At 42.0% G+C, this 26,076-nt stretch overlaps 1 protein-coding gene across 7 annotated transcripts in view; it reads left to right on the forward strand.

Moving 5' to 3' along the window:
• Nucleotides 1-26,076, forward strand: part of NRP1 (neuropilin 1) — a 159,067-nt gene that overhangs the window by 111,599 nt on the left and 21,392 nt on the right. For 3 of the 7 annotated variants that reach the window (XM_025396077.1, XM_025396076.1, XM_025396080.1), the window contains 4 exons: nt 2,639-2,783; nt 10,793-11,124; nt 17,412-17,556; nt 21,686-21,790. In XM_025396077.1, coding sequence (XP_025251862.1) covers nt 2,639-2,783; nt 10,793-11,124; nt 17,412-17,556; nt 21,686-21,790 — 727 coding nt within the window. The remainder of the gene's footprint in view (nt 1-2,638; nt 2,784-10,792; nt 11,125-17,411; nt 17,557-21,685; nt 21,791-26,076) is intronic. The other 4 variants (XM_025396079.1, XM_025396078.1, XM_025396081.1 and 1 more) reach the window with 2 other exon arrangements.

Here is a 26,076-nt window from a genome sequence, read left to right on the forward strand (position 1 = left end):
CTGAAACTTAAAGGTTGAAGAGAAAAAAAAAAGAACAAAATAGAACCATAAGGTGAAAGGTCTAAAATAATGTTAAGTGAAAAACTTAATTGGTGTTTCATTATCTTTATACTGGAATGCAAGCAGATGAGAGGAATGAAAGGAAATAGCAACATGACCATTTTTTGTTAAGGAAAAAAAACCATAAGGGCTATTTCAGCAACACTTTTTCTTCAAATGTTGTCCACTGGTTGTTTGCATGGCCCAGAAGAGGGGGGCTGTCAGAGAGCACCCACAGATTCCAGGGGTGTCTGACAGTGCACGCAGCTTGCCCTGGGAACTCCCTGGCACACAGAAGGGCTTCAGGGGCACAGGCAGAGGGGATAAGGAAGGAGTCGGCAGAGAGGAAGGCTTGGCATCTATTCTGAGCACTTTAGCTGAATCTAAATGAAATTAGAACATCCACCTAGAGTCTCATGATTGCTGCTCACCCCACCTTTCTCTGTACTTTAGGAGCTTTCAGCCACTCCCCTCTACCCTCATTCCCACTTTGCTCCAGGAGTGCAGCTTTCAACCAATACCAACTGCAGCAACCCTCTTCATGTTGGAGAGAATGTGTGTAATACATGATTTTCAGCAAACTTAAAACTCCCTGAGTGGGAGCAAAATGCACCTCCCTTCTGCCTGCACCAGAACACACAGCTCTCCTGCCAGACTTCTGGTCTCTCTCGGACATGGACTCGGTGCCCCCATAAGGAGAGCACCATCGCTGGGGGCCCTCCTTCCCTGGCAGCTACCCGTTACTCTTTGTCACACAAAAATGCTCCCACACAGATTGATTTCCAGGGGGAGATGCTGGTGTAGGGCAGAAATCAAAAGGCCATCACAGACTGGGATAAATTAGGATATCAGGTAGTCTCTCGAGAGAGATCAGGCTAAAAACTGACTTTTTTAAACAAAAATAGAGACAGGGTCTTGCTCTGTCACCCATGCTGGAGTGCAGTGGTGAAATCATAGCTCACTGCAGCCTTAAACTCCTGGGCTCAAGCCATCCTCCCAGCTAAATCTCCCCAGTAGCTAGGACCACAGGTATGCACTACCACAATGCCTGGCTAATTTTTTTTTTTTTGGAGAGTTGGAGTCTCACTATGTTGCTCAGGCTGGTCTCAAACTCCTAGTCTCAAGCAGTCCTCCTGCCTCGGCCTCCTAAAGTTCTGGAATTACAGGCATGAGCCACCACACCCAGCCACAACCAACTCTATAAAGCATTTGACCACCAGCCTGACTTTCACAAGCCCTTTCTCCCAGGAGGAAGAGCAGGACTTGGGAAACCATGGACCTCCTTCATGTCCTCACCTGGAAAGGTGGGGAGGAAGCTGCGCACCTCGGGTGAGCCCCATGATGCTCCAGTTATGCAGCCTAAGAGGAGGGGTCTGACCCAGCTGTGCAGAGAAGCATGGTGCTGAATGCACGAGGCCCGAAACTAACTGAGAAACCACCACTCCACAGCTGAAGTAAAATCCGGGCAAGGGTAGGCAGAGTATTCTGTGATGGCAAAGTCTCCAGTCCTCAGAGATCTTACTGGAGAATGCTACTGCAGCTCACCCGCCCAGGCAGAGTGGCCCCCACTAGTCCTTGTGGGAAACATCCATTGGTGCCTGGCATGCATTACATTTGCAGTCACATGCCTCATCTTTCTTAGAATAAAATGACTCGATTTAAAACTAGAAGCAGAATCCCAGCACTTTGGGAGATGGAGGCAGGCGGATGACTTGAGGTAAGAAATTCAAGACCAGCCTGGCCAACCAACATGGTGAAACCCCATCTGTACTGAAAGAGACAAAAATTAGCCAGGCGTGGTGGCAGGTGCCTGTAATCCCAGCTACTCAGGAGGCCTGAGGCAGGAGAATTGCTTGAACCCGGGAGGCGGAGGCTGCAGTGAGCCGAGATTGCACCACTGCACTCCAGCCTGGCTGAGAGAGCAAGACTGCGCCTCAAATCAATGAATGAATGAATCAATCAATCAATCTTGAAGCACAAGCCCTGGAAAAGCTGATTTTTAGATAAAAATAATTTATAACTCAGTTTTGACTTTGACCACTAAAACATAATTTTACCAATAATCAAAAAGGATTAAAGTCACGCATTAGTGTGGGAGACAAGATCTTCTGTCAAGGAATGAAGTCAAAGGGGAGAACACTGTTTGACCTAGTACTGTAGCTGCAAACACAACCTAGAATTTCAAAAAGCCAGACCCTACACTGAAACCAAAAAGCATCCCTTCTGGGGATTCTTGGGAAAGTCACAGTGAGTTTCCATGACACGTCTACAGTATTATTTTGGTCCTCTGGTAAAGTTAATAGTTTCACACTTTTTAGATAATAGCATGCATTCTTTAATCAATATTATCCATGTAATTAGTGCTTTTAAAGGCTCTAGCCTCTCAGAAAATTGAATCGATGATTAGGACAGTATTCTATATTAGACATCATTCTGATTGCTAATTGAAAAAATTAACATAGCAGGTTATTAACGCCGTCTCATCCTTGATCAACAATGCTGAAATTGTAAATACTTTTTACAACCACTTGTGAAAACACACTTTTGGATTTAAATTCAAAACCTCTGCTAAAGAAAGGCACTTTTTTTCCCCATACAGCTCTTTCAGGGAAACACCAACCCCACAGATGTTGTGGTTGCAGTATTCCCCAAGCCACTGATAACTCGATTTGTCCGAATCAAGCCTGCAACTTGGGAAACTGGCATATCTATGAGATTTGAAGTATATGGTTGCAAGATAACTGGTAAGCTGTGGAAGATTGAAGACTGAATCTTCGAAGTCGAAGATTGTCTTGTTTCGATTTATGCAAACCTTTAAATATGGGGTGAATGAATTTGTAAATGCAATAATTTTTATTTGATAATAAAAGCATCTACTTTGGATTTAGACAAATCCAAGTTCAATTCCTGCCTTACTACTCACTAGCAGATTGTTTTGGTCAATATACTTACCTTTCAAAGCTTTAGTTATCTCAACTGGGAAATAGTCATAATTATTTACATCATACAGCCTAGTTGTGATGATGCATTATTATTAGATAATGGATATAAAACAGCCTGGTATGTGGTAGGTATTTGTTTACTGGTACCTTTTCCACTAGACTGTAAGCTGCTTGAAGGCAAGTATCATGACTTTCATCTCTGCTTCCTGGATACTGACTACTACTTAGTAGATTTACAGTAACTAACTGTTGCATGAAACATTCTCCAGCAGTTTTATTTCTTTGTTTCTTTATTTTGAGACGGGGTCTTACTCTGTCATTCAGGCTGCAGTGCAGTGGCATGATCATAGCTCACTGCACCCTCAACCTTCCAGGTTCAAGCGATGCTCCTACCTCTGCCTCTTAAATACATGTGGGAGAACATGAGGGCACCAGTATAGACAACTAATTGTAACCCCTATGTTGCTTGGGCTTGTCTCAAATTCCTGGACTCAAGCTATCCTCCCACCTCGGCCTCCCAAAGTGCTGGGATTACAGGTGTGAGCTATTGCTCCTGGCCAGCTATGTCTATTTGTTTGTTTGTTTGTTTGTTTATTTATTTATTTATTTTATTTAGTTTTTTGAGACCGAGTCTCACTCTGTCACCCAAGCTGGAGTGCAGTGATGTGATCTTGGCTCACGGCACCCTCCACCTCCCAGGTTCCAGGAATTCTTCTGCTTCAGCTTCCTGGTACTACTACAGTAGCTGGTACTACTACAGGTTCACACCACCACACCTGGCTAATTTTTGTATTTTTAGTAGAGACGGGGTTTCATCATGTTGGCCAGGCTGGTCTTGAACTCCTGACCTCAGGTGATCCACCTGCCTCAGCCCCCCAAAGTGCTGGGATTACAGGCATGAGCCACCGCGCTCTGCCTGTCCATTTATTTTCTTGCATGACTATGTTATATTCTGCAGTATATAGCAGTCATATTAGAATTCCTTTCCATTTTAGTAAATACATTGCCAAACTTTCATTGAAACAATCACCGGCACCAAAAAATACCAATACAATGTGATCTTCATGGTAAACTTGAAAGTTCAAAGGCAGAATCAGTTGACCCACTCACTAAAAAGTAATTAAAAGCAAACAATGTCTAAAAGTCTTTGAACTACCTTTTAATATTATGTTATATATGTATTTAGGGTATTTAATTTTTTATTCCATTTTTATGTTTATCCTTTTTAGTTTAATTATTTTTAGACGAGAAGAATACTGACTTTGGAAGGAAAAAAAAATCACTTTGGCAATGTTCCATGAAATTACAAGCAATTTTGAGAAGAGCTAATGAACAGGAAAAACTACACTTGTTGATAGTAGAGTTCAGTTTGGAAAGTAAAAACCAACATCGGAGTTTTTAATAAAAAATTTATTTATTTCCACCCCGTAGACAGACTTGTTTATTATTTTAGGACCTAAGACTTAGAAAGTTCAAGGCCTTAGAGGCAGGAATTGAGTGGAGAGGGGTTTGAAAGAAGAAAGGACATTGAAAAGTTAGATATAACCTTGGCTTTATTTTCGATCAGCAGTTAGATGACAGAAAGTTCTAGGTCGTTTTCAGAGCATGACAAATTTGTGCTGTTATTCATAAATTTGTAGAAATAAGGCTATTTGAGGTTTGGGTGGAATTTTCTGGCCCATTTCTTCAACCTTATCTCATGTCATTGTATTTTAAAAAATGAGGTAAACTTCATAAAGACTCCAAACATGTTAGCCAAAACTCTGAATTTCCAGGCTCTTAGAGATTTATGTCATATCCTTTTAGTTGAATAGAATTTTTTTTAATACCTAAATTGTCCTTTTTAATTTTCACAAGGATTTCCCTGAGAGGTAATTCTAGGAATGTGAGCAAAGAAAGTAAATAATTTGTTCAATTTTTAAAAATAGTCAAATGATCTAGTTATGTAAATTTAGATGTCTAAAATAGCATATCCTAATATTTTCATACATAATTAAGTAGCCATTTTTCAAATAAGGTGCTTCCTTTCAGTTCCTAGTGCTAGTCTCTTAATCATAGTCTCCACTATACTTTTAAATAGTTTCTCTCTAGTAAAATAGCCCTAGTCTCCAAATAATTGCTACAGGCAGGTTTTTGGAGAGGCTAACACATTGCAATGATAGTCACATGGACAGAAGGTAGGCAGACATGTCCAGGCTTGACTATGGACTGTCCACTTAGTGTATGTGTGACCGACCATGGGTAAGACACTGAGACTCGCTCTGATCTCCATTTTCTGGTCTGTGAGATTCACCTTAATGCAACTATAATGAGGAGTAAATGAAAGAAAATTTGGAACACGCCTGGCTTAAAGTAAGTGCTCACTAAATGGTACCCGTTAGATTAAAATAGTACACGGCACTCAATACATTGAACCTAGCATATGCCCCGGCAAGCAGAGCTTCTAATAAGACAGTAATTTCAACTTTTTCTTCTTGATTATCAGAAGCAGATAATCTTCATTTTCTTGAGGCTACGGTCCCCTTGAGTGGAGATTAATGAAAGGAGGACTACAGTATCCCTGCTGGACTAGATGGTCCAGGAGAGCAGGGGACCTGTTTGCCTCATTTTCTGTTGTGTCCTGTATGCCTGGAACATAACAAATGTTTGGTGGTTACTTTTGAATGAATGAAGTGCAGTTCTATCCAAACCTTCTGAGAAACAAATGGCCGGACCTCAAAGTTTCACCCTGTCGAGTAGTCATAATTCAATCTGGATTTTGTTTAAGCCTACCTAATCAAAAGTTACTGCTTGAACACATCACTTGGCTTCCAAAGCCACTAGAGCCCCAAGTTTTACCCTAATTTTTTGATTCAGAAATTATTTTTTAGAAATATAGTAATCCTGGGCTGGGTGCTTTGGCTCACGCCGGCACTTTGGGAGGCCGAGGTGGGCGGATCACGAGGTCAAGAGATCGAGACCATCCTGGCTAACACAGTGAAATCCCATCTCTACTAAAAATATAAAAAATTAGCCAGGCCCGGTGGCAGGCACCTGCAGTCTCAGCTACTTAGGAGGATGAGGCAGGAGAATGGTGTGAACCCAGGAGGCGGAGCTTGCAGTGAGCCGAGATCATACCACTGGCCACTGCACTCCAGCCTGGGCAACAGAGTAAGACTCCATCTAAAAAAAAAAAAACAAAAGAAAGAAAAAGGAAATATAGTAATCCTGGAAACTTCAGTTTGTCACCATATAGAGATATAAAGAAAATAAGATTGGAACAAACCATCCTGCTTTATAGGTGATTGATGAAAGGCATTTTCATTATTTTGACAAAGTAGGCTTCATCATTTTGGCAGAGGTGGAAATTGATGAAAATCACGTTGGACGATGCCTGCTTAACACACTGTGATGTCTGCTGTCTTCTGTTATTAACCAGAAGTCTGTTACCTGGCACTTCAACACATATTCATGTGCTCCTAAGTCAATCAGAATTCACAATGATGATCTCAGACACCATAATATCCAGAGGTACTTTCTGAGTCATCAAGGAAAGATTAAATTATGCTCATTCAGGGTCTCCCATCGAATGCAGTTATTATTTTCTCATTATTTGGAAATTGGTTGACTGGATATTTGATTTACCAGTATACCTCAGTTTTTCCATTAAAGCTGAGTACAGAGATTTACTGTAAAATAATATCACTGAAAATAACCACCTCAATTCTCCATTACAAAACTAATTTCTCCCTTCCATAATGAAGTGGTCTTAAGCTTTCCCAACAAGGTTGCCAAGTGAAATACAAAATGTCCAGTTAAATTTGATGCAGACAAACACGACATAATTTTTCAGAATAAGTATGTCCCATGCAATATTTGAGACATACGTATACTAAAAAATCATTCATTATTTCTCTGAATTCTAATTTCACTGGGCATCTTGTTTCTTGCTTTGTTGTTTGTTTGCTAAATCTTGCAACACTATTTCCAAAGGGTTTGATCTGTACCAGGCTGACCTGTACCAGCCTGTTATGAAGGGACAGAGTTAAACACTATCATCTCATTCAAACCTTGAATTAATTGTTAATGTAATTTTTCTCCAAATTATTGTTAAAAGTGAGTCAAATAGTTTTCAGTCAAAGGTAAATCAAGTTGCCTCTTCATTTTTTTTTGTTTTGTTTTGTTTTAATGAGGCAGCCATATGGAAGGAATAAGTCTCACTTTGCACCATGGATATGTTGGCTAAATGGGGGCAGGACATCACTAAGTCTGTGAATACAGAAACTATGCCCCAGCTGAGTCTGCTTGAGAAAAAGGGCATTAATCTGGTGATGGTTCTGCTCTCCTTACAGTATTCAAGTTAATTATGTTTTCCTCCAAATGGTAACATCTGGTCCCCATTACCAGCTAAACACTGCCTTTCTAAAAGATTGTTTGGAATCAGGCAGGTATGAACACCGTGGCCAAAAAAATGGCACTCTATTTTTAACACTATAGTTTCATAGTCCCTTAGTAAAATTGTTTTTGTAAATCTTTTTTTAATCCCGACTGAGTATATTCTTGGTTTCCAGATCCCAGCCTGGAGCAAATACTGTGGTTGAATTACAGGAAAGGGCACTTGGGAAAATGACAGCTGCCTTTTATTGTATTAAGTTGATTCATTCAATAAATATTTGTTGAGCAAATACTATGTATAAAACAGGGCATGAAGAGTCATAGAAAACAGAAAAATATGACTTAGTTCATGTCCTCAAAGAAGTTAAAATCTGGGGAGGCAGAGAGCAGCATTCCAAAGAACTAAATGTGCTCATCAGCGTTTGAGGGCCGGGTGTGGTGGCTCAAACCTGGGACCACAGTATTTGGGAGGCAAAAGATCTTTTGAGCCCAGTAGTTTTGAGAGCAGCCTTGGAAAAATAGCAAGACCAAAAAAATAAAAAATTAGCCAATCATGGTAGCATCTGCATGTAGTCCTAGCTACTCAGGAGGCTGAGGTGGGAGGATTGCTTGAGGCCAAGGGTTCAAGGCTGCAGTAAGCCATGATCATACCACTCCACTCCAGCCTGGGTGACAGAGTGAGACCCTGTCTCTTAAAAAAAAAAAAAAAAAAAAAGGCTGGGGGGGCCCAGGCACGGTGGCTCACACCTGTAATCCCAGCACTCTGGGAGGCCAAGGCAGGCTTCACGAGGTCAGGAGATCGAGACCATCCTAGCTAACATGGTGAAACCCCTTCTCTACTAAAAATACAAAAAATTAGCCATTCATAGTGACAGGTGCCTGTAGTCCCAGCTACTCGGAAGGCTGAGACAGGAGAATGGCGTGAATCCGGGAGGCGGAGCTTGCAGTGAGCTGAGATCACCCCACGCACTCCAGCCTGGGCAACATAGTGAGACTCCGTCTCAAAAAAAAAAAAAAAGAAAAAAGAAAAAAGGGACATGCAAATAAAGTGGTGTGAAGAGGCCCAGAAATGGAAAACTGTGTCTAGTTACGGAGAACAGAAAAACCAAGTAAGTGATGTGGCATTCGAAAATAGGTCAGGATTTTAAGCAGTTCAGATCATGGAAAGGGTAAGATGATGGGGAATTCCTTGCTGAGGGAATAGAAAGAAAGCCTCCAGACTCCCAGAAGTAAGGAAGTTCTTCATGTCAATTGGCACCGGTTAAAGGAGTGAATGGGGAGAGAGGCCTTGCAAGGACGTGATATGGAAGGCCTGCATGCCTGATTGAAAATGACATGCATAATTTCTAGACAAGAAGGCAGTGAATGTCTGAGTAAAGAAATGACGTGATTTGGACCATAGAACTCTTGTGGAAAGTATCTGAGCAATGAATTCTTAAGGTTCAGCTGATAACATGGACTTAGTTTAATTGCATTAGATGTTTGCCTCTCACTTAGGGGTAGTTATATTTTTAGGCTAACTTTTTATTACATTATGCAGAATTGAGTTGCTTCAAAGAAAAATAGGTTATCATTCCTGCACATGTTCTTGATTGGGACATACAGTTTATAAAGGAAAATAATTGAAGTGTTGGACATTTTGTCATTAAGCCACCATTGAATTCATCAATGACTGATGCTCTCCTTGTGCTCAGAAGCTACTTGGGCTGCTTTAGAAGACATAAAAAGGTCTATGGTGCTGTTCGTTGCCTTCAAAGATCTTACAGTCTTGCTGTGGGTATATCACTAACAATCTTGCAGCCTTAGAGAGCAGTGGAATGCTGAGCTCTGTGCTACTTGCATCATATTTCTGAGATGGGAGAGCTCAGAATAAATGCTGGAGTAGCTTGAAAAGCTTTTTTGAGTCTTAAGCTGGGTTTTGAGCAAAGGCAATGATGAGGATAACGTCTATACTGTATGAGAAGAGAATTGGTTAACTGAGATGTATTGTCAGTAATAGAAAATCAAATTAGGCAAATGGGATGAAATCAAAATGAGGGTCTTGAACACCAGATCGAGTTTTGATATCTTCCCATCAGTAATGGAAAACCATGGCACATTTTCAAGAGATTTCTCTTTTATATTATGGGGTAAAATATACATAACATAAAATGTACTGCTTTAGCAATTTTCAACCACTTTTAACCATTTTCATTTTATCATTGTACATTTTTAAGTGTACAATTCTGTGGCATTAAGTGCAGTCACATTGCTGTGCAAGCATCACCTTATTTCCAGAATTTTATAATCATCTCAGACTGAAACTCTGCACCCATGAAACATTAACTCTCCCAATCTCCGTTTCCCCCAAGCCCTGGCAACCACCATTTTGCTTTCTGTGTCTATGAATCTGACTGATCTAGTGATAGGCTACTCATATCCATGGAATCAGACCATATTTGTCCTTTTTGTGTCAGGCTTCTTTCATTTAGCAGTGGAGATTTTTGAGGATGAGAATGACATGGTTAAAACAACATTTTCTGAAAAGTTAGATAGCAGTTGGTGTAGTGGAGATTCAGAGTGGGGTCTGGGAGGCCAACCAAGAGCTCATGTAGCACCCTGACCAGAGCGCTCGGATCAGGATAAATCCAGAAGAAAGGAAGGAGGCGACAAGGGTTTTGTTGCTTTCTTTTACTTAACAAAAACACAACAGGATTTGGCAGCCAAATGGAAATGACAAGATGACTAGCCAGGAACTGGATGATTAGTGATGCCACCAATTAAAAGACAGGGTTCAGTGAAAGGATGCAGTATCCAGGGAAAGGACTGTCTTAGTCTGCTGATGGTACATTTGAGATGACAATGAGACATTCTTGTGGAAAGTCCCCAATGCAATTAGAAATAGGGGTGGGGGGAAGGGTTGCGGGGGATCGTGGTCACTATTCTTCCACACTCAATTCAAACGTCACCTGCCCTGGGAGGTCCTCTCTTACCCCTGCAGGCTAAGTCATGCATTTCTTCTCTTTACCTCTGCATCACTGTCTCTTTACCTTCGTTTTAGCAACTTTCCTGCTGTTGGAATAACTTCTATGCATATCTCCAATCCATCATAAACTATGAACTTCTCTGAAGCAGGGCCAGTACTTGATCCAGGGATAAATTCTGGATACCAAAGAGATTGAAATATGAATACTAAACTTAGAAGACCTCATAGCGGGGGGAATGTATCTTTTATTGAAGATTCGCCTTACTGGGATGTGAGTGTAGAGATAGGAATTCTGACAGCGCAGGAGGAAAGTTTGAGGGAGGGAAGAGTTACTGTAAAATAATCCAGAGACTGAAAATTGCATATGATTGGGTACAAAGTCATGTCTTTATTCCATATGTTGTATTTTCTTTCTTAGCATGGAGTCGCCCAGAAAATCATTTTACATTATCTATTTCATTTCACCTCCCAGATTATCCTTGCTCCGGAATGTTGGGTATGGTGTCTGGACTTATTTCTGACTCCCAGATCACATCATCCAACCAAGGGGACAGAAACTGGATGCCTGAAAACATCCGCCTGGTAACCAGTCGCTCTGGCTGGGCACTGCCACCCGCACCTCATTCCTACGTCAATGAGTGGCTCCAAATAGACCTGGGGGAGGAGAAGATCGTGAGGGGCATCATCATTCAGGGTGGGAAGCACCGAGAGAACAAGGTGTTCATGAGGAAGTTCAAGATCGGGTACAGCAACAACGGCTCCGACTGGAAGATGATCATGGACGACAGTAAACGCAAGGCAAAGGTGAGGGCTGGGGACTGGCAGGAAGTCGTCCCTCGAGTCCTTAACTTCCATCAAGGGCCTCTGGCCTTCTCCTGAGGAAGGGCTTCTTTTTTTTTTTTTTTTTTTTTGAGACGGAGTTTTCGCTCTTGTTGCCCAGGCTGGAGTGCAATGGCGCGATCTCAGCTCATTGCACCCTCCGCCTCCCGGGTTCAAGTGATTCTCCTGCCTCAGCCTCCTGAGTAGCTGGGGTTACAGGCATGCACCACCACGCCAGGCTAATTTTTTGTATTTTTAGTATAGACAAGGTTTCCCCATGTTGGTCAGGTTGGTCTCGAACTCCTGACCAGGGTATCTGCCCATCTCGATCTTCCAAAGTGAAGGGCTTCTTCTTATTTCCTTCCAGCCAGGACATCAGAGGAGGTGTGTCATGGGGTCAGTAAGACCCTTGATTCTAGGAAGACTGGAATATGGCATGAAAAGCAATGTCTGAGATCACATGCAAAAGAATTGCATTGCTGGTCCCATTCCCTGCCTGGAGGGAAGGAGGGACAGCTCAACAGGCAGACAGAAGACAGGGAAGCCCGGGGCTGACAGCAGCTACCCAGCCAGTGCTCAGAACCCCTTGCAGACACCACTCAGTCATTTGGGTCTGCCCTTCCCCCATCTCTCACCTACCTGTAGTTTAAGTGTTTTGTTTTTTGATATACATTTTAATTATGGGCCAGGCGCGGGCGTGGTGGCTCACGCCTGTAATCCCAGCACTTTGGGAGGCTGAGTCAGGCTCATTGTCTGAGCTCAGGAGGTCGAGACCAGCCTGGACAGCACAGTGAAGCCCCGTCTCTACTAAAATACAAGAAATTAGCAGGGTGTGGCAGCATGTGCCTGTAGTCCTAGCTATTCTGGAGGCTGAAGCAGGAGAATTGCTTAAACCCAGGAGGCGGAGGTTTCAGTGAGCCAAGAGCGCACCACTACACTCTAGCCTGGGTGACAGAGTAAGACTCTGTCTCAAAAAAAAAAAAAAAAAATTAATTAATTGTGATAAAATACATATAATATACAATTTCCCATCTTAACCTTTTTAGTGTGCAGTTCAACAGTGTTAAGTATGTGTATATTGTGCAACCAATCTCTAGAACTTTCTCATCTTGCAAAACTGAAATTCTACACCCATTAAGCAACAACTCCCAGTCCCCCTGCCCCCAGTCTCTGGTGACCACCTCCACTTTCTGTCTCTGTGAATTCAAACCATTTTAGGGACCTCATACTGTATTTGTCTTTTTGTGATTGCTTTATGTCACTTAGGATAATGTCTTCACGGGCCATCGGTGTTGTAGCATTGTGTCAGAATTTCCATCCTTCACAAGGTTGGATAATATTCATTGTCTGTTTATACCACACTTTGTTTATCCATTCACCCACTGATGGATAGTTGAGTTGCTGCCACCTTTAGCTACTGTGAATAATGCTTAAGTATATTTCTTTTTTTTTTTTGAAATGGAGTCTCGCTCTGTTGCCCAGGCTGGAGTGCAGTGGCACAATCTCGGTTCACTGCAAGCTCCGCCTCCTGGGTTCAAGTCATTCTCCTGCCTCAGCCTTCCGAGTAGCTGGGATTACAGGCGTCCGCCACCACACCAGCTAATTTTTTGTATTTTTAGTAGAGACAGGGTTTCACCATGTTAGTCAGGATGATCTCAATCTCCTGACCTCATGATCCGCCCACCTCGGCCTCCCAAAGTGCTGAGATTACAGGCGTGAGCCACCGTGCCTGGCTTTAAGTATATTTCTTTACACACTGAACCCTTTTAAGATGCAGTAGGCTTTTGATAATCCAGTGAAAAGAAAAGGAAATCTCAACACAAAAATATTCCAACATTCACCAAAATGCACGGTATAATTTTTTTCAACCAAACAGAGCTACCTCAGTCATTATATTTTACTTAGAGTGATGGCTAAAGTTATTTGCCAGCATACAACAGCATGTTGGAAAGGATACCCTGGAGTGTGCTGGGTGGCCCAGAAGCTGGTTTAGGATTCAAATATGGACCAACCTACAGACAACCAGCAGTTTAAGTTCTGTGTGCTGTGTGGGAATTATATTCAGCAATGATATTTCTCATACCAACACAACTGACCTTTTGGTCTTAGCCTTTCCATCCCTTCTTTGGCCACGACCTACTCCTCTTGTGAAAAACAGATTTTAGCTTATTGAAGGGAATATTACCCTCACTCCCTCTCTAAGCAAGTGTGGGAATTTGGCTTAATATAGTGACTCAGGCCAGAGGCATTGCAGGCAGCAAAGAAGCCAGGCTGTGTCACCAGCTCCCACTCCCTCCAAATGTGAAGCCTCCAGGGAAACCGCCGGCTATCACTAGCGCAGCAGGCCACTGACAGGGCTGGGTGCCATCAGAAATATCTGACTCTCTCTCCCATCTCTCCCTTCCTGAACTTGTGGTTTCTAAAATATTTTCAGTGTTATATTCATCTCTCTGTGCAGCTACCTTTTTTCTTGTCTCCAGTTCATTTCCCCCTTTTGTGCCTTCTTTGGGGGGAAGAAAAAGCAGAAAAAAAAAAAAATCAGAAACTGGAGTTCCCTTCTGAGTGGATCTTTTCTGAGAAGCAGTGAGCTCTGACTGCATCAGAAAGTGTGAATATGCTGCAAATCAACAACTTCCTGCTGCTGGCGACGGCGGCGTGTGCTGGTGTGACATGTTCTTCAACACTAGGGCTCTGAGAGAGAAAGAAAACAAGTCACCATATGCTTTTGATAGGATGCATCACGTGCTTCCCTGTCTCTATATAATTCATGCGTCTGCAGCCAGATCTAAAGCTATCACTCTTCTGCAGTAAATCCAGCACTGAATTCCATGAGAAGCCAACACACGTCTTTCAACTTTCACCAAACACTCAATTCAAGATTGGTTGAACGTGTTGGGGTTTATTTCTAAAATATGATTCTATCCATCATTATCATCTTCCTATGATATTGAAAACCATAAAAGCTTCTTCGTTGTTTATATACAGCCTAATCTATGATTCCTTAACACACCCTTCCAGTGAAATAAAATCTCTAAGACAAAAAAAGAAACGGGTGAAAATCTTCCATTTTAGAGTGGCACATGGTTTTTAATTACATGAAGATTTTTAAAACATGCTATATTTAATTTTACAAGTGAAGGCTACCTCTTAAGATGCCAAGTACCTTTTATGTAAAAGTAAAATGAGCACTCTGTTTTGTGAAATCCACAGCACTTGGATGGATTTAAATTTTCAATGCCCTTTCCTCATTCTCTACCCCAAAAATAGTGTGTAATGGGCAAGCTATATCAGAATCTTTGCATTAACTAGACTTTTTAGCAACAGAGAGAAGGTCCAAACACCCTAAGTCCTCATCTTCTAAAACATAATTAGCAACAGAACACAAAGAATTCATAAGTAAGTTTATTATATCAGTTAGCCTAGTTCCATATGGGTTTTCATTACTAATATTCTTCCCAGCTCAGCACTGACAGCTTTTATAATGTATTTACATTGTGTTAATTCTTTGCTCAAATTAAAATGAAGAGATGAGCCTGGGATTCCATAGATATAAATGCTTTTCTCCTATGCTCTTTGGAGGTATGTTAACATAGACAGAACTTGCATATGTAGTAATGGTATTTTCATTATAATTAGTATCTTACTGACAACAACTTAATTGGGCCTAACAATAATATGTGTCAGAGTCTCAATTACTGGCAGCAATTGCAGTTCTATAAAGAGTGCGGAACCCCGATAGTGAATTTACTTTTGATAAAAAAAAAAAAGAAAGCAATTTTAATTGGAAGAGGCGGGCCTATATTAGCAATGCATTTTTAAACTCCTAGAGGCTTTTCTGAGTTGGAAAAGGCCAATTAATTTACTTCTAGAACTCAGAAACCCGCTGATTCTGTTGCAACCTACCCAATCTGTCTTCACTGACATGCTTCCACTGTTTTGTTATGACATTTCCACCACCGAACAAGCACATATTAGGCTGGGTTTTGGTGTCTTGACACAGCTACTGGGCATGGCTCTACTCCTGACTGGCATGGCCTGGGGCCGGCCAGCCACTCCATCTGATCTACCAGGTCTACTAGTCCAATTTGCATCAGATTAAAGACAAATTAATGAAACTAAATGTGTGGCCTTGGGCATAGATGTTTCTTGGACTATGGTGTTTTCACCTATTAAAATCAGGAGACTGGGCCAGCTCGGTGGCTCACGTCTGTAATCCCAGCACTTTGGGAGGCTGAGGTGGGCATATCACCTGAGGTCAGGAGTTCGAGACCAGCCTGGCCAACATGGTGAAACCCTGTCTCTACTTAAAATACAAAAATTAGCCAGGCATGGTGGCGGGTACCTGTAATCCCAGCTACTCTGGAGGCTGAGGCAAGATAATTGCTTGAAGGTTATCTTCAAGGTTGCAGTGAGGCAGAGGCAGTGAGCTGGAGGCAGAGGTTGCAGTGAGCTGAGATCGCACCACTGCACTCCAACCTTGGTGACAGAGCAAGACTCCGTCTCTAAAAAAATAAATAAATAAATGAAGAGACTGGACTAGATGGTTTGTAAGGGCAGAGGCATCATCGTGGTGTGGTTAAGGGCGCCAGTTAAGACCACCTAGATTTGAGTCCTGGCTCTGCCACTTGCTGTGTGTATGGCCATGGGCCAATGACTTGACAACTCTGTGCCTCAGTTTCCTTGTCTGTAAAAGGACCATAATATAGCATTTACCTCATGGAGAATTTATCTTCATTTGGAAAATTAAATGTAACATGTTTTTTAAATCTCTGAATAGTTAAAAAATACGAGGCCAGGCATGGTGGTTCATGCCTATAATCCCAGTACTTTGGGAGGCCAAGGCAGGCAGATCACTTGAGGTCAGGAGTTCAAGACCAGCTTGGCCAACATGGTGAAACCCCATCTCTACTAAAAATACAAAAATTAGTTGGACATATTGGTGTGCACCTGCAATCCCAGCTACTTGGGAGGCTGAGACAGGAGAATCACTTGCGCACGAGAGGTGCAGGTTGCAGAGAGTCAAGATCATGCCACTGCACTCCAGCCTGGGTGACAGGGCGAGACTCTGTCTCAAGAAAAAAAAAAAAGTGCTGCTCTAAAATGGACCATTTTATCAGTTTTCTTTTTCACGTTAGAGATTTTTTTCAGTGGAAAGGTGTGTTAGGAATCATAGATTAGGTTCTATAGAAACAACTGAGAAACTTTTATGGTTTTTCAATATTATAGGAAGATGACAAAATGAGTTGTTCTGAGGATTAAATGAGTACATAGATTTTAAGCAGTTAGAACAATGCCTTACTCTATCAAACGTCATGCAATGTTTGATATCTAAAAGGACATTCCTTATGATGAGACAATTTTCTTTTCCTCCTCCCCCTCTGCCTTCTCCCATTTGGAATGGGATTAAGAATTATGCTGGAGAAGAGGACACAAGGAGGCTCATCCATTTCTTGAAAAGGAAAACAGGGCTAGTCGTTGCTCCATCTTCTCAGAATTCCAGAAAGGATTTTGATCTATCTGGGCATGTGAAAAGGAAACTAAGTCAGTAGCAGCACTGGCAGTGGGTGGCCAAGCTCCTGAAAACTGTCACAGGGACTTCAAGCTAGGAACACACTTCAAAAGAGGTGCCAACTCATGCCAGGAGCAGTGGCTCACACCTGTAATCCCAGCACTTGGAGTGGCCAAGCCAGGAGAATCTCTTGCAGCCAGGAGTTTGAGACCAGCCTGGGCAACATGGTGAGACCCTGTCTCCACAAAAAATTAGCTGGGCATGGTGGCGCACGCCTGTAATCCCAGCACTTTGGGAGGCTGAGGCAAGCGGATCACTTGAGCCCCTAAGTTTAAGACCAGCCTGGGCAACATGGTGAAACCCCATCTCTGCAAAAAATACAAAAGTTAGCTAGGCATGGTGATGGGTGCCTGTAGTCCCAGCTACTCAGGAGGCTGAGGTGGGAGGATCACTGAGCCCAGGGAGGGTGAGACTGAAGAGAAGTGCAATTGCACCATTGCACTCCACCCTGGGCGACAGAGTGAGACTCCATCTCAAAAAATAATAATAACGAATAAATAAACAAATGCCATCTGTCACTTCTTAGAGAAGCTTTCATTGTTGTTTCCTTTCTCATTTATGAAAGAGATGTCCACCATTTACAAAGTGGTAGAATGAAGCCTTTTCCTCTGCCCTATTCAGAGTCCTGGTGGAGGGAAGAAACAGTTGCTAAAGGGGAGCACTTTTTTTTTTCTTAATGCCCTGTGTTTTTCATGCTTCACAGTCTTTTGAGGGCAACAACAACTATGACACACCTGAGCTGCGGACTTTTCCAGCTCTCTCCACGCGATTCATCAGGATCTACCCCGAGAGAGCCACTCATGGCGGACTGGGGCTCCGAATGGAGCTGCTGGGCTGTGAAGTGGAAGGTAATTATGATCTCCAGAGTTAATTCTCATTCCTTTTTAAATTTCCTCTTCCACGCATTTAGGCCCCTGATGGCGCCTTTGCAAATTGCCTACCCTTTTCCCTTGGGAGGCCCCATATCTCGGTGCCTGCCCATCAGTGAGGCTCAAAGCTCTGACACATGTCACGAGGCAGCACCTTCACAGTCCTACTTTTGTCTTGGGTTGTTTGCATGACTCTCCTTGGATTATATGAGATTGTCTCTCTTTACTTAAAAAAAAAAGAGATAATTTATAGAGTTGAAATTCACATAACATAAAATTCACCACAACTCGGTGGCATTTAGCACATTTACAATTCAGTTGTACCAACTCCCCTCTTTCTAGTTCCAAAATATTTCCATCACTCCAGAGGAAAACCCCTTACCCAGTAAGCAGGCAACTTCTCTCAACCCCTGGCAACCACTTTTGCCCTTTAAATATTATTTAGAGGTCGATATCTGATCCAGTTTCTGTCTGCAGTGTTGATTACCAGCACATAGAAACAGAAAGCAGCCTTTGACAGACTAAGACATCAAGACATTATCCTGGATGAATATCTTAGGCTGCTGCAGAGAAACAGAACTTTACATGAGACAACGTGTCTGAAAGTAGAGTGACGTTACTGCCTACACTTAGATGATTATATGAAGGTCATATCAAGTACAAATTCAGTCCACACGCCGACCCCATGGCTGCACTCTCTTTGAACATATAATGAATGAAATGAATATTTTGAGTTGGTTATTATACCGTTTAATATATTATGCACTAGAATCCCCATCTGCCTTAGATTTGGACATAAATGAGTAACCTACACCAGTTTTTCTATCCCCATAGAGGTCTTGCTCCAGCCTAGCTTCAAGAATGACTATTGTTGGCATCCAGATGTTAATCAGCCGAGCATATATGCTCACAGTTGTTTTGAAGAATGCGTTTTAATGTCACCTTCTTGCAATTTTACAATTATTTGTGTCTTGAGCTACCAAATATAATTATATTCCTGAGCACATTAAATACCATAAAACTTTACTTATGCATGACAGAATCTTCAGCTATCAATCACCATACTCCTGAATAATTCATAGCTACTTTTTCAATGTGTTTATTTAAAAGCAGGCCATTTTCTCCCATTCTTTACTGTGTGGTTGTTTCCATATCTGTAGTCATGCCCCAGACACCTAAATTATCCAGGCACTATCAACACAGACCAAGAATGTCCATGTGCCAGGACTTTGGCAAAGGATGCCAAGAAAAAGAAGGGATGGGTGGACTCCATTCACTGCAGATGCGTTCGTTCAATTCACAGAGAAACGTGGTCATCTGGAAAGGGAGTCTGCTCTCAGGATGCGAAATCTGTAGCCTGGATTCTGGAAGGCGATGCTGATTTAGGAGGTGGAGTGAATGGAGGGTTGAAAAGATAGCCTGCTGGAAGTTTTGAAAGCACCCTTGCAAAAATTGTAAGGAGAACGTGATGACAGTGAAAGAGATCTGACCTAACTGACTCCATCTTGCTTCTAACCTCCAAGCTGTCCTTGTTCATTCCTGGGCGTAGGCCAAACTAACTTTAGGAGGAACTTGTGGTTTAACTTTGAAACAAAGACAATAACAGCTCTTTCCCAAAACAAACCCCCTTCCTGCCTGGGTACTAGATTGCCTTTGCAAGGCTAACGAATTAGCCACAAAATTGGAAATTATGGTTTAGGGAAAAAAAATGAAATGCAGCTGGAGGCTGCAAGATTCTGAACCTCCCCAAATTGCTCCTGGGGATAATGTCACTGTTGTAAAATCTAAGATCGGGGCTTCAGATATTTTGCAGACCCTGTAGTTGATGGATCAGCTGGCACTACCCAGATCGATCAACTGGCTCATCCTGCCTTGTGTCCCCACCAGAAATTGACTCAGCACAAGAGGACACCTTTGACTCCCTGTGATTTCATCTCAGACCTGACCAATGAGCACCTGCCACTTTTCAACCCCTACTCACCAAATTATCCTTCAAAACCTCAACCCAATCAATAATAGAACCCCTATCTCCCATACAGTTGTCTCCGCATGAATTAAACTCCTTCTCTATTGCAATTCCCCTGTCTTGACAAATCACCCCTGTCTAGGTAGCAGGCAAGGAGGACTCATTGGGAAGTTAGAGCTTCCACTCTCTAGTGTCACTTCTGTAGTGAGGTAGAAATGATCAGTGAAGGGATTTGCCTACAGATGTTTCCAAGCACTCACAAAAGTGAGGACATTGCCTTGGGCCATATGTGAAACAAACATCTGGGGAAAGTAATGTCAAAGCTTTTTGATATGATTGGTGAAAAGAAATGCTTTTCTTCTCCCTTCAATCAGTAACAGGCCCTTATTAAATATCTACTCTGTGCCTTGTTCTAGGGGAGACACCTAAGGGAATGCAGGAGAAAGATGCAGTCCACTCCAGCCTCCCAGGAGTGTCTGTCCTAGGTGCTGGCACTTATATGTAAGAAATAAAGAACCACGGGCTGGGTGCAGTGGCTCACATCTGTAATCCCAGCTACTCATGAGGCTGAGACAGGAGAATCTCTTGAATCAGGGAAGCGGAGGTTGCAGTGAGCTGAGATCACGCCATTGCACTCCAGCCTGGGTGACAAGAGCGAAACTCCCAATCAAAAAAAGAAAAAAGAGATAAAGAACCCCAGAAGATAATATATTTTCAAATAGTAAAACTGGAACATACATATCATTCGCTTCCTCTTTTTTTTCCGTTGAATCTAGTGAATCTAGCTAGCCACTACCTCAGGCCATTTATAATGTGGAACTCCTCCTTTAGAAACAGCTTGATGAATGCAGAAAAATCAGCAAGATGAATAGAGTTTTAAATACTTAAAGGTAGCACATTATCAAGAGCAAGGAGAGCTTAGGGAAGAAAGACAACTGTCTGGCTTGCCAGAGAAGATGCTACTGATTCAATGAGAGCAATACATAGAGGCCAGAATACGGGTGTATGTGTTTTACAAAAAAGTCTGGATTGCAGGCCTGAATGGCATGTATGTTATTTGCACATGGTAACTTCTTAGTTATTACTGGTGTGTGTCTTTGGGCCATTGAAGAAGCTGAAACTTAGCTCTGTTTCTCCACGTGCCATAACTCTGCTTGGTGTTTCAGCACCATTCAAAGAATGTCAGATTTTTACTGAGAAAGCAGCAGTTACTGACACATTCCTATTGGCCAGAAGAGAACAGCCCCAGCCACCAACATCTTGTATGGTTCTCAGACATCACGAGAACTATCCATTATCTCAAGTCTTATAAAGTGAATTGTAATGGAAAAACTGTAAAATATTAAACAGATTGCAAAAATGAGTAACAGGCTGAAAAAAAATAGCTGAACGAAATTTAAAGGACTTCAAAAGCATTCTTTGATTAATGTTGGATACCTTTCAACTACAAATTCAGAGATATAGGAATACCTGTGAACAGTGGAATGCAGTCCTATGAGAGTTCATGTAAAATGACCCCGGGATATCTGAGACAACTTCTCTCACACACCTGCCCTGGAGAGAGGGCTCACAGTTTGAGAAGCTGCTTAAAGAGAAATGGAATCACTGTTTTTTGTTTGTTTGGTTTGGTTTGGTTTTAAAAAGCACTATTGCATTAAATGTGAATGTTGACTCCCTTCGGGGAAGAATTATAATATAAACTTAGCAAACTTAGTCAGTACTAAGAATATAAAAGAATTTATGACAAGTGAGTGCTCTAACACCTCGAAAATGAAAGGGAAAACATTTCAAGCAAAATCTCTATCTTCAAAGTTCTCAACTCCAGGGTCCTGAATAAATAACCAGTGAGAACTCAAGAGCTTTTCAGAAGAAGGATGTTTATGTAGATAACAATGTATAAAATGCTAAGGCAGCCAACTCTACTCAGCAGATATGAATCAAATACCGAAACAAAGCAGGCTCTGCTATTGCACATTCTGCAGAATCCAAGCATATCTAGCTCCTGAAAGAGAGGCAAACCATGCCCCTGGCCTTCTTACCGCAGATTAAAGTTTTCTGCATAAGCGTTAGCAGATCCAACAGCCAGAGGCTTGAGAATACATTTCCAAGGTGTGAGATAATAATCCTTGGATCTTGTTTCAGCCCCTACAGCTGGACCGACCACTCCCAACGGGAACCCGGTGGATGAATGTGATGACGACCAGGCCAACTGCCACAGTGGAACAGGTGATGACTTCCAGCTCACAGGTGCAGAAACCATCTTCATCCCATTGCTGTACCATTTCAGTTCATGTCGTAGTTGGGACCGGCTAACGCCTGTGTGTGTGCTTATAACTCCGCATGGCAAAGAGCTGCCCAGGAATAGAAGCTGCCTTGCCAGAACACGTGCATCTTCATTTCATCATGTCATCTGGATAGACGAGTTGTTCTTAGTAGCCACAACCACTTGAAACACCAATTTGAGCCATTTTCAGAGCCGAAGGCTAGGATTATCTTAACTGAATAAGAATTTCTCCATGGCTAAATGTGCTAAACTGATCCTTATTTTCAGGCCCCCCTCCCCTCATAACACATGCACCGCCCCTACATAACCACACACTTCAGAATGTTTATTTTCATTTTCTAATAAGGACAAGTTTTTTTTAGTGGATCCTTTATCTAACGAATGGATAAAATTAGGCTTATATTTGAAGTGCGGCTTTTAGGTTGGGATTTGGTAAATCATTATACATTAACATTTACAAAGGCAGAATTAGTTGCTATTTCACATCACCACCGGCCAGCAAACACATCAGCGATGTTGTGTGCCGAATGTCTCACTAATTAATCTAGAGTATTACTCTCTAATCTCCTAAAACCCTAAAAGCTAGGAAGTGACCTTCTCTTCCACTTGGAATGGCAGAGGAAGTATTAGGCAAGTGGAGAAATGGGATTACACCATTTGGAAATTGGCCGAGGCACTAGGGTTTTCACCCTGTGGTTGCAAAAGGTATCGTGGGACTTTTATTGCTCCCTGGGTCAAAATGCAGTTTCAATAGCATCTGACTCTCATTTTAGATTAAAAGTGAGCTTTTGAATGCAGGTCTGCGTTTTTACCCAGAAGGGACTCGGAGAGCCCACATAATTAATTTCCATGGGCAAAACTGAAGGCGTTACCATGTAACTTCATAATAAGGCCATGTTATTGGCTAATGCATTCGTGCAAAATCTGGAAGGAAATGTCCTACAGTACATTTCCAATTACTTCAAAAGCTCTCCTCTGAAGGAGCGAGAGAGCTCCGCACTCTGAGATGGAATAAAGAGTAAAAAAGAAAGAAAAAAAATTGAAAATCTACCCCAGAAATTTAGTACTATGAACTGGGTTTACATTTAAATCCCACCTCCTAAAGCTGTCTCTCTCCAAATTTCCAGAATAATCATTTACATTCATATGGCCAATAAATGTCACATTGCTATGAACTTTTGAATGCTTGTATACAAGCAGCCACAAGCCACAAAACTTAGTTTAATTAATGCAGAGGCATTTTCTGTGTAAGATGTCAAGTTCAAGTTGAAAACTCAACCGCTGATATAAAAAACAGAGTACTATTCCATGAACCAATTCCTCTGGAAGCTTCCCGGGGTTGCCTGTAAACATTCTGCCACAAACCTCAGGCTTTTTACAGACCCCGTCACACATCCATAGTGAAATTTCTCATAAAAAAGGAATGATCGCAGGATCCCAGTGTACCCTTTCAATTGCCCTCTTGTGGAAGGGGTTCTTTTCTTCATAAACCCTAAAGTGGTCAGTTAATATTGATTAGAAACAAAGCCTCAGATTTACTCCTCATAGCAGAACAACCAGCCTTCTCATTTTTGCATTAGTTCATGACTGAATCAATTGAAACTGAAGCCTTTGAATGAAATAGGGCGAGTATGTTAGCCTGGAGCAAATTGTGTATGGCAGCGAGTTACAAACCACAGAAAATGGGTCATTTATAGTGGAAACACTGACAACCTTTCAAAACTGTAAGGTTTTGCTTTACCTACAGCGTTTAAATTATTTCTTTGGTAGATAGAAGAAAGTTCATTCTGATTTTTTCTTTTTACATATTACCATGGCGAAAAAGAGTTATTCCCAGATCAGCAGGTTTGTCTCAATAATTCTATAAATACTCTCATATATTAAGAACCGCTGAGGATGTTGATAAGGCCTGTCCCACACCTCCATCAAGAAGAAGTCATTTTAGAAGACATTTTCATGCTTCATATCCATTTATTGCAAGAAGGCAATCTTTTTCTTTTTAGAACATTTCGTACTTTACAAAACTATTTGCTATTCTTTTCTGAAAATGGATGTGCTCACATGCCATTGTTTGCAAGGGGCAAAAACCTCACCTAACCCAGACACCTTTTTATATGGAAACTACACATCTCCTATGCTCACGAGCAATTTTGCATCCTTTTTGCTAATTCTGGCACAGGCTTTGCTGTCAGGACTACAAACGTTGGATGTTTAGTGTGATGAAACCAAACCAAGAGCGTTATTGCTTTAACCCTGATAGGTGGAACATGGAAATTGGGATCAATGCTGTCTTTAGGGGTTGTCTGTTCCTTAGCACAGGTGTTGATTTAATTTATTCTCCTGGGGTGACTTACCTGTATCTAGAGGGGAGAAATATTGTAGTGAAATGCTTGTTACTTAAAAACCACGCCGAATTCCAGGTGTACTCTACCAAATGCATGGAAAGGAGTAGAATGTGCTCTCCCAGACCTCCTAGCCAAGGTGAAGATGCTTCCCTGAAGTTACTCATTTGCAAATGCCTTGGAAGTCATTAGATATTACACTTGGCCTCAAAGGCACCAGACAGCTAAATTTTACGTTGGAGCTGTGTATACCCAACAGTGGAATTTGCTTCCCAACCTATAGCAAAACCGATTATGCATATCAGTTTTAAAAAGCAAATTTTCACCTTGAATCTTTCTCCTATAAGACCACGGGGAACGGAATGCTAATGTATTCTGGCCTCCCTCCAGTTCTGCCATTATAGATTCACCTTCTTAACCCATAGTACATATAATTCCTTCTTCCTAGTGCCTGCCTTGTTGAGGCCTTGCACACATGTGACCACTCATCCAGCATATTTGCTGGGAGAACTAAGGTACCGTGATTTGGTGCTGCAGTTGATTAGCCTAGAAATCTTAAGACCATTCCAAGAGCACAATTTTATGGCTCTCTGATTCATGCTATGGAAATGTAACATGATTTCTGATCTGTGGGAACTGCCAGATAGGCCTAGCCCGAATAAAGATCATCACAAATCTTTATTGAATTATATTATTGGGAAGTGCACAATTATGGCACCCTGTAACCACCTCCAGAACTTTCCATGGTAGTCATGGGCCCACCCCATTCACTTACCCTGAATTGGTTCAATACTGTATCTGGATATAACAGGTTACTTCCAACCATAATCTGCATCATGGATAGACATAAGGAGAAACAGCTTTCTCAAGCACCTATGTAATAAACAGCAAACCACTGTTTCCCAAACTCAGTGGGTTATAAGACTCATCTGAGAAGCTTTCAAAAATACAGATTTTGGCCGGGCATGGTGGCTCACACCTGTAACACCAGCACTTTGGGAGGCCAAAGCGAGAAGATCACTCGAGGTCAGAAGTTTGAGACCAGCCTGGGCCAGATAGCGAGATCCTTGTCTCCAAATATATATATATATATATATATCAGCCAGGCTTGGTGGCACACACCTAGTCCTGGCTACTCAGGAGGCTGAGGCAGGAGGATCCCCTGAGCCCAAGAGTTTGAGGCTACAGTGCATGATGGCACCACTGCACTCCAGCCTGGGTGACAGCAAGACTCTGTCTCAAAAAAATACAGATTTCAAAGCCTTACGCCTAGAGATTCCAATTCTCATTTAGGTCTGGAGAGGACAGGTGGATGGGAGACTGCAATTTCAACAAGCGTTCTGGTGATTCTTATGGTTGGGCAAGTTTAAGAACACTACTTTACAACAGAAGTATAATGATGAACAGTGGGAAATGGGTGAGTGAGTAAAGAGGTGGAAGAGAAGGTGAAGCTAAGTCTCAATAGACAAGGTTACAGCCTGTCCCCTGACCAGTGAGATGCAGTAGACCTGCACTCATTGGAAACTCACAGCAGTCAGGGTATTACTTGTTCAGTCTGTGAACAAGTTTCTCCTGTTCTTGTTCACAAGAACTGGGACTGTGAAATGTTTCTCCTGTTCTCCTTTTCCTACTGCTTCCTGCAGCTTCTCCAAACCACATACAGGGCAGAGTATTTGTCCTTGAGGAAAGTAAACAGCTCCGGTAGCCAAACAGAGGAGGAACCCATAGCACCTTACTTTAAACCCTCAGTTTTCCAGTTTTTAAAATAGGTTGTGGGGACTAGCCTTGCAACCTCCCTGAAGGCACACACCTGAAACCTTGGAAAATGATTTAAAGATTAGAGGTTGAGGTCAAGTTTAATACCCAAGTCACCGAGGAGGTGACTTTGCTTTTGCAGAGGCCTTTGC

Source organism: Theropithecus gelada, chromosome 9 (assembly GCF_003255815.1).
Source record: "Theropithecus gelada isolate Dixy chromosome 9, Tgel_1.0, whole genome shotgun sequence".
NCBI lineage: Eukaryota > Metazoa > Chordata > Mammalia > Primates > Cercopithecidae > Theropithecus > Theropithecus gelada.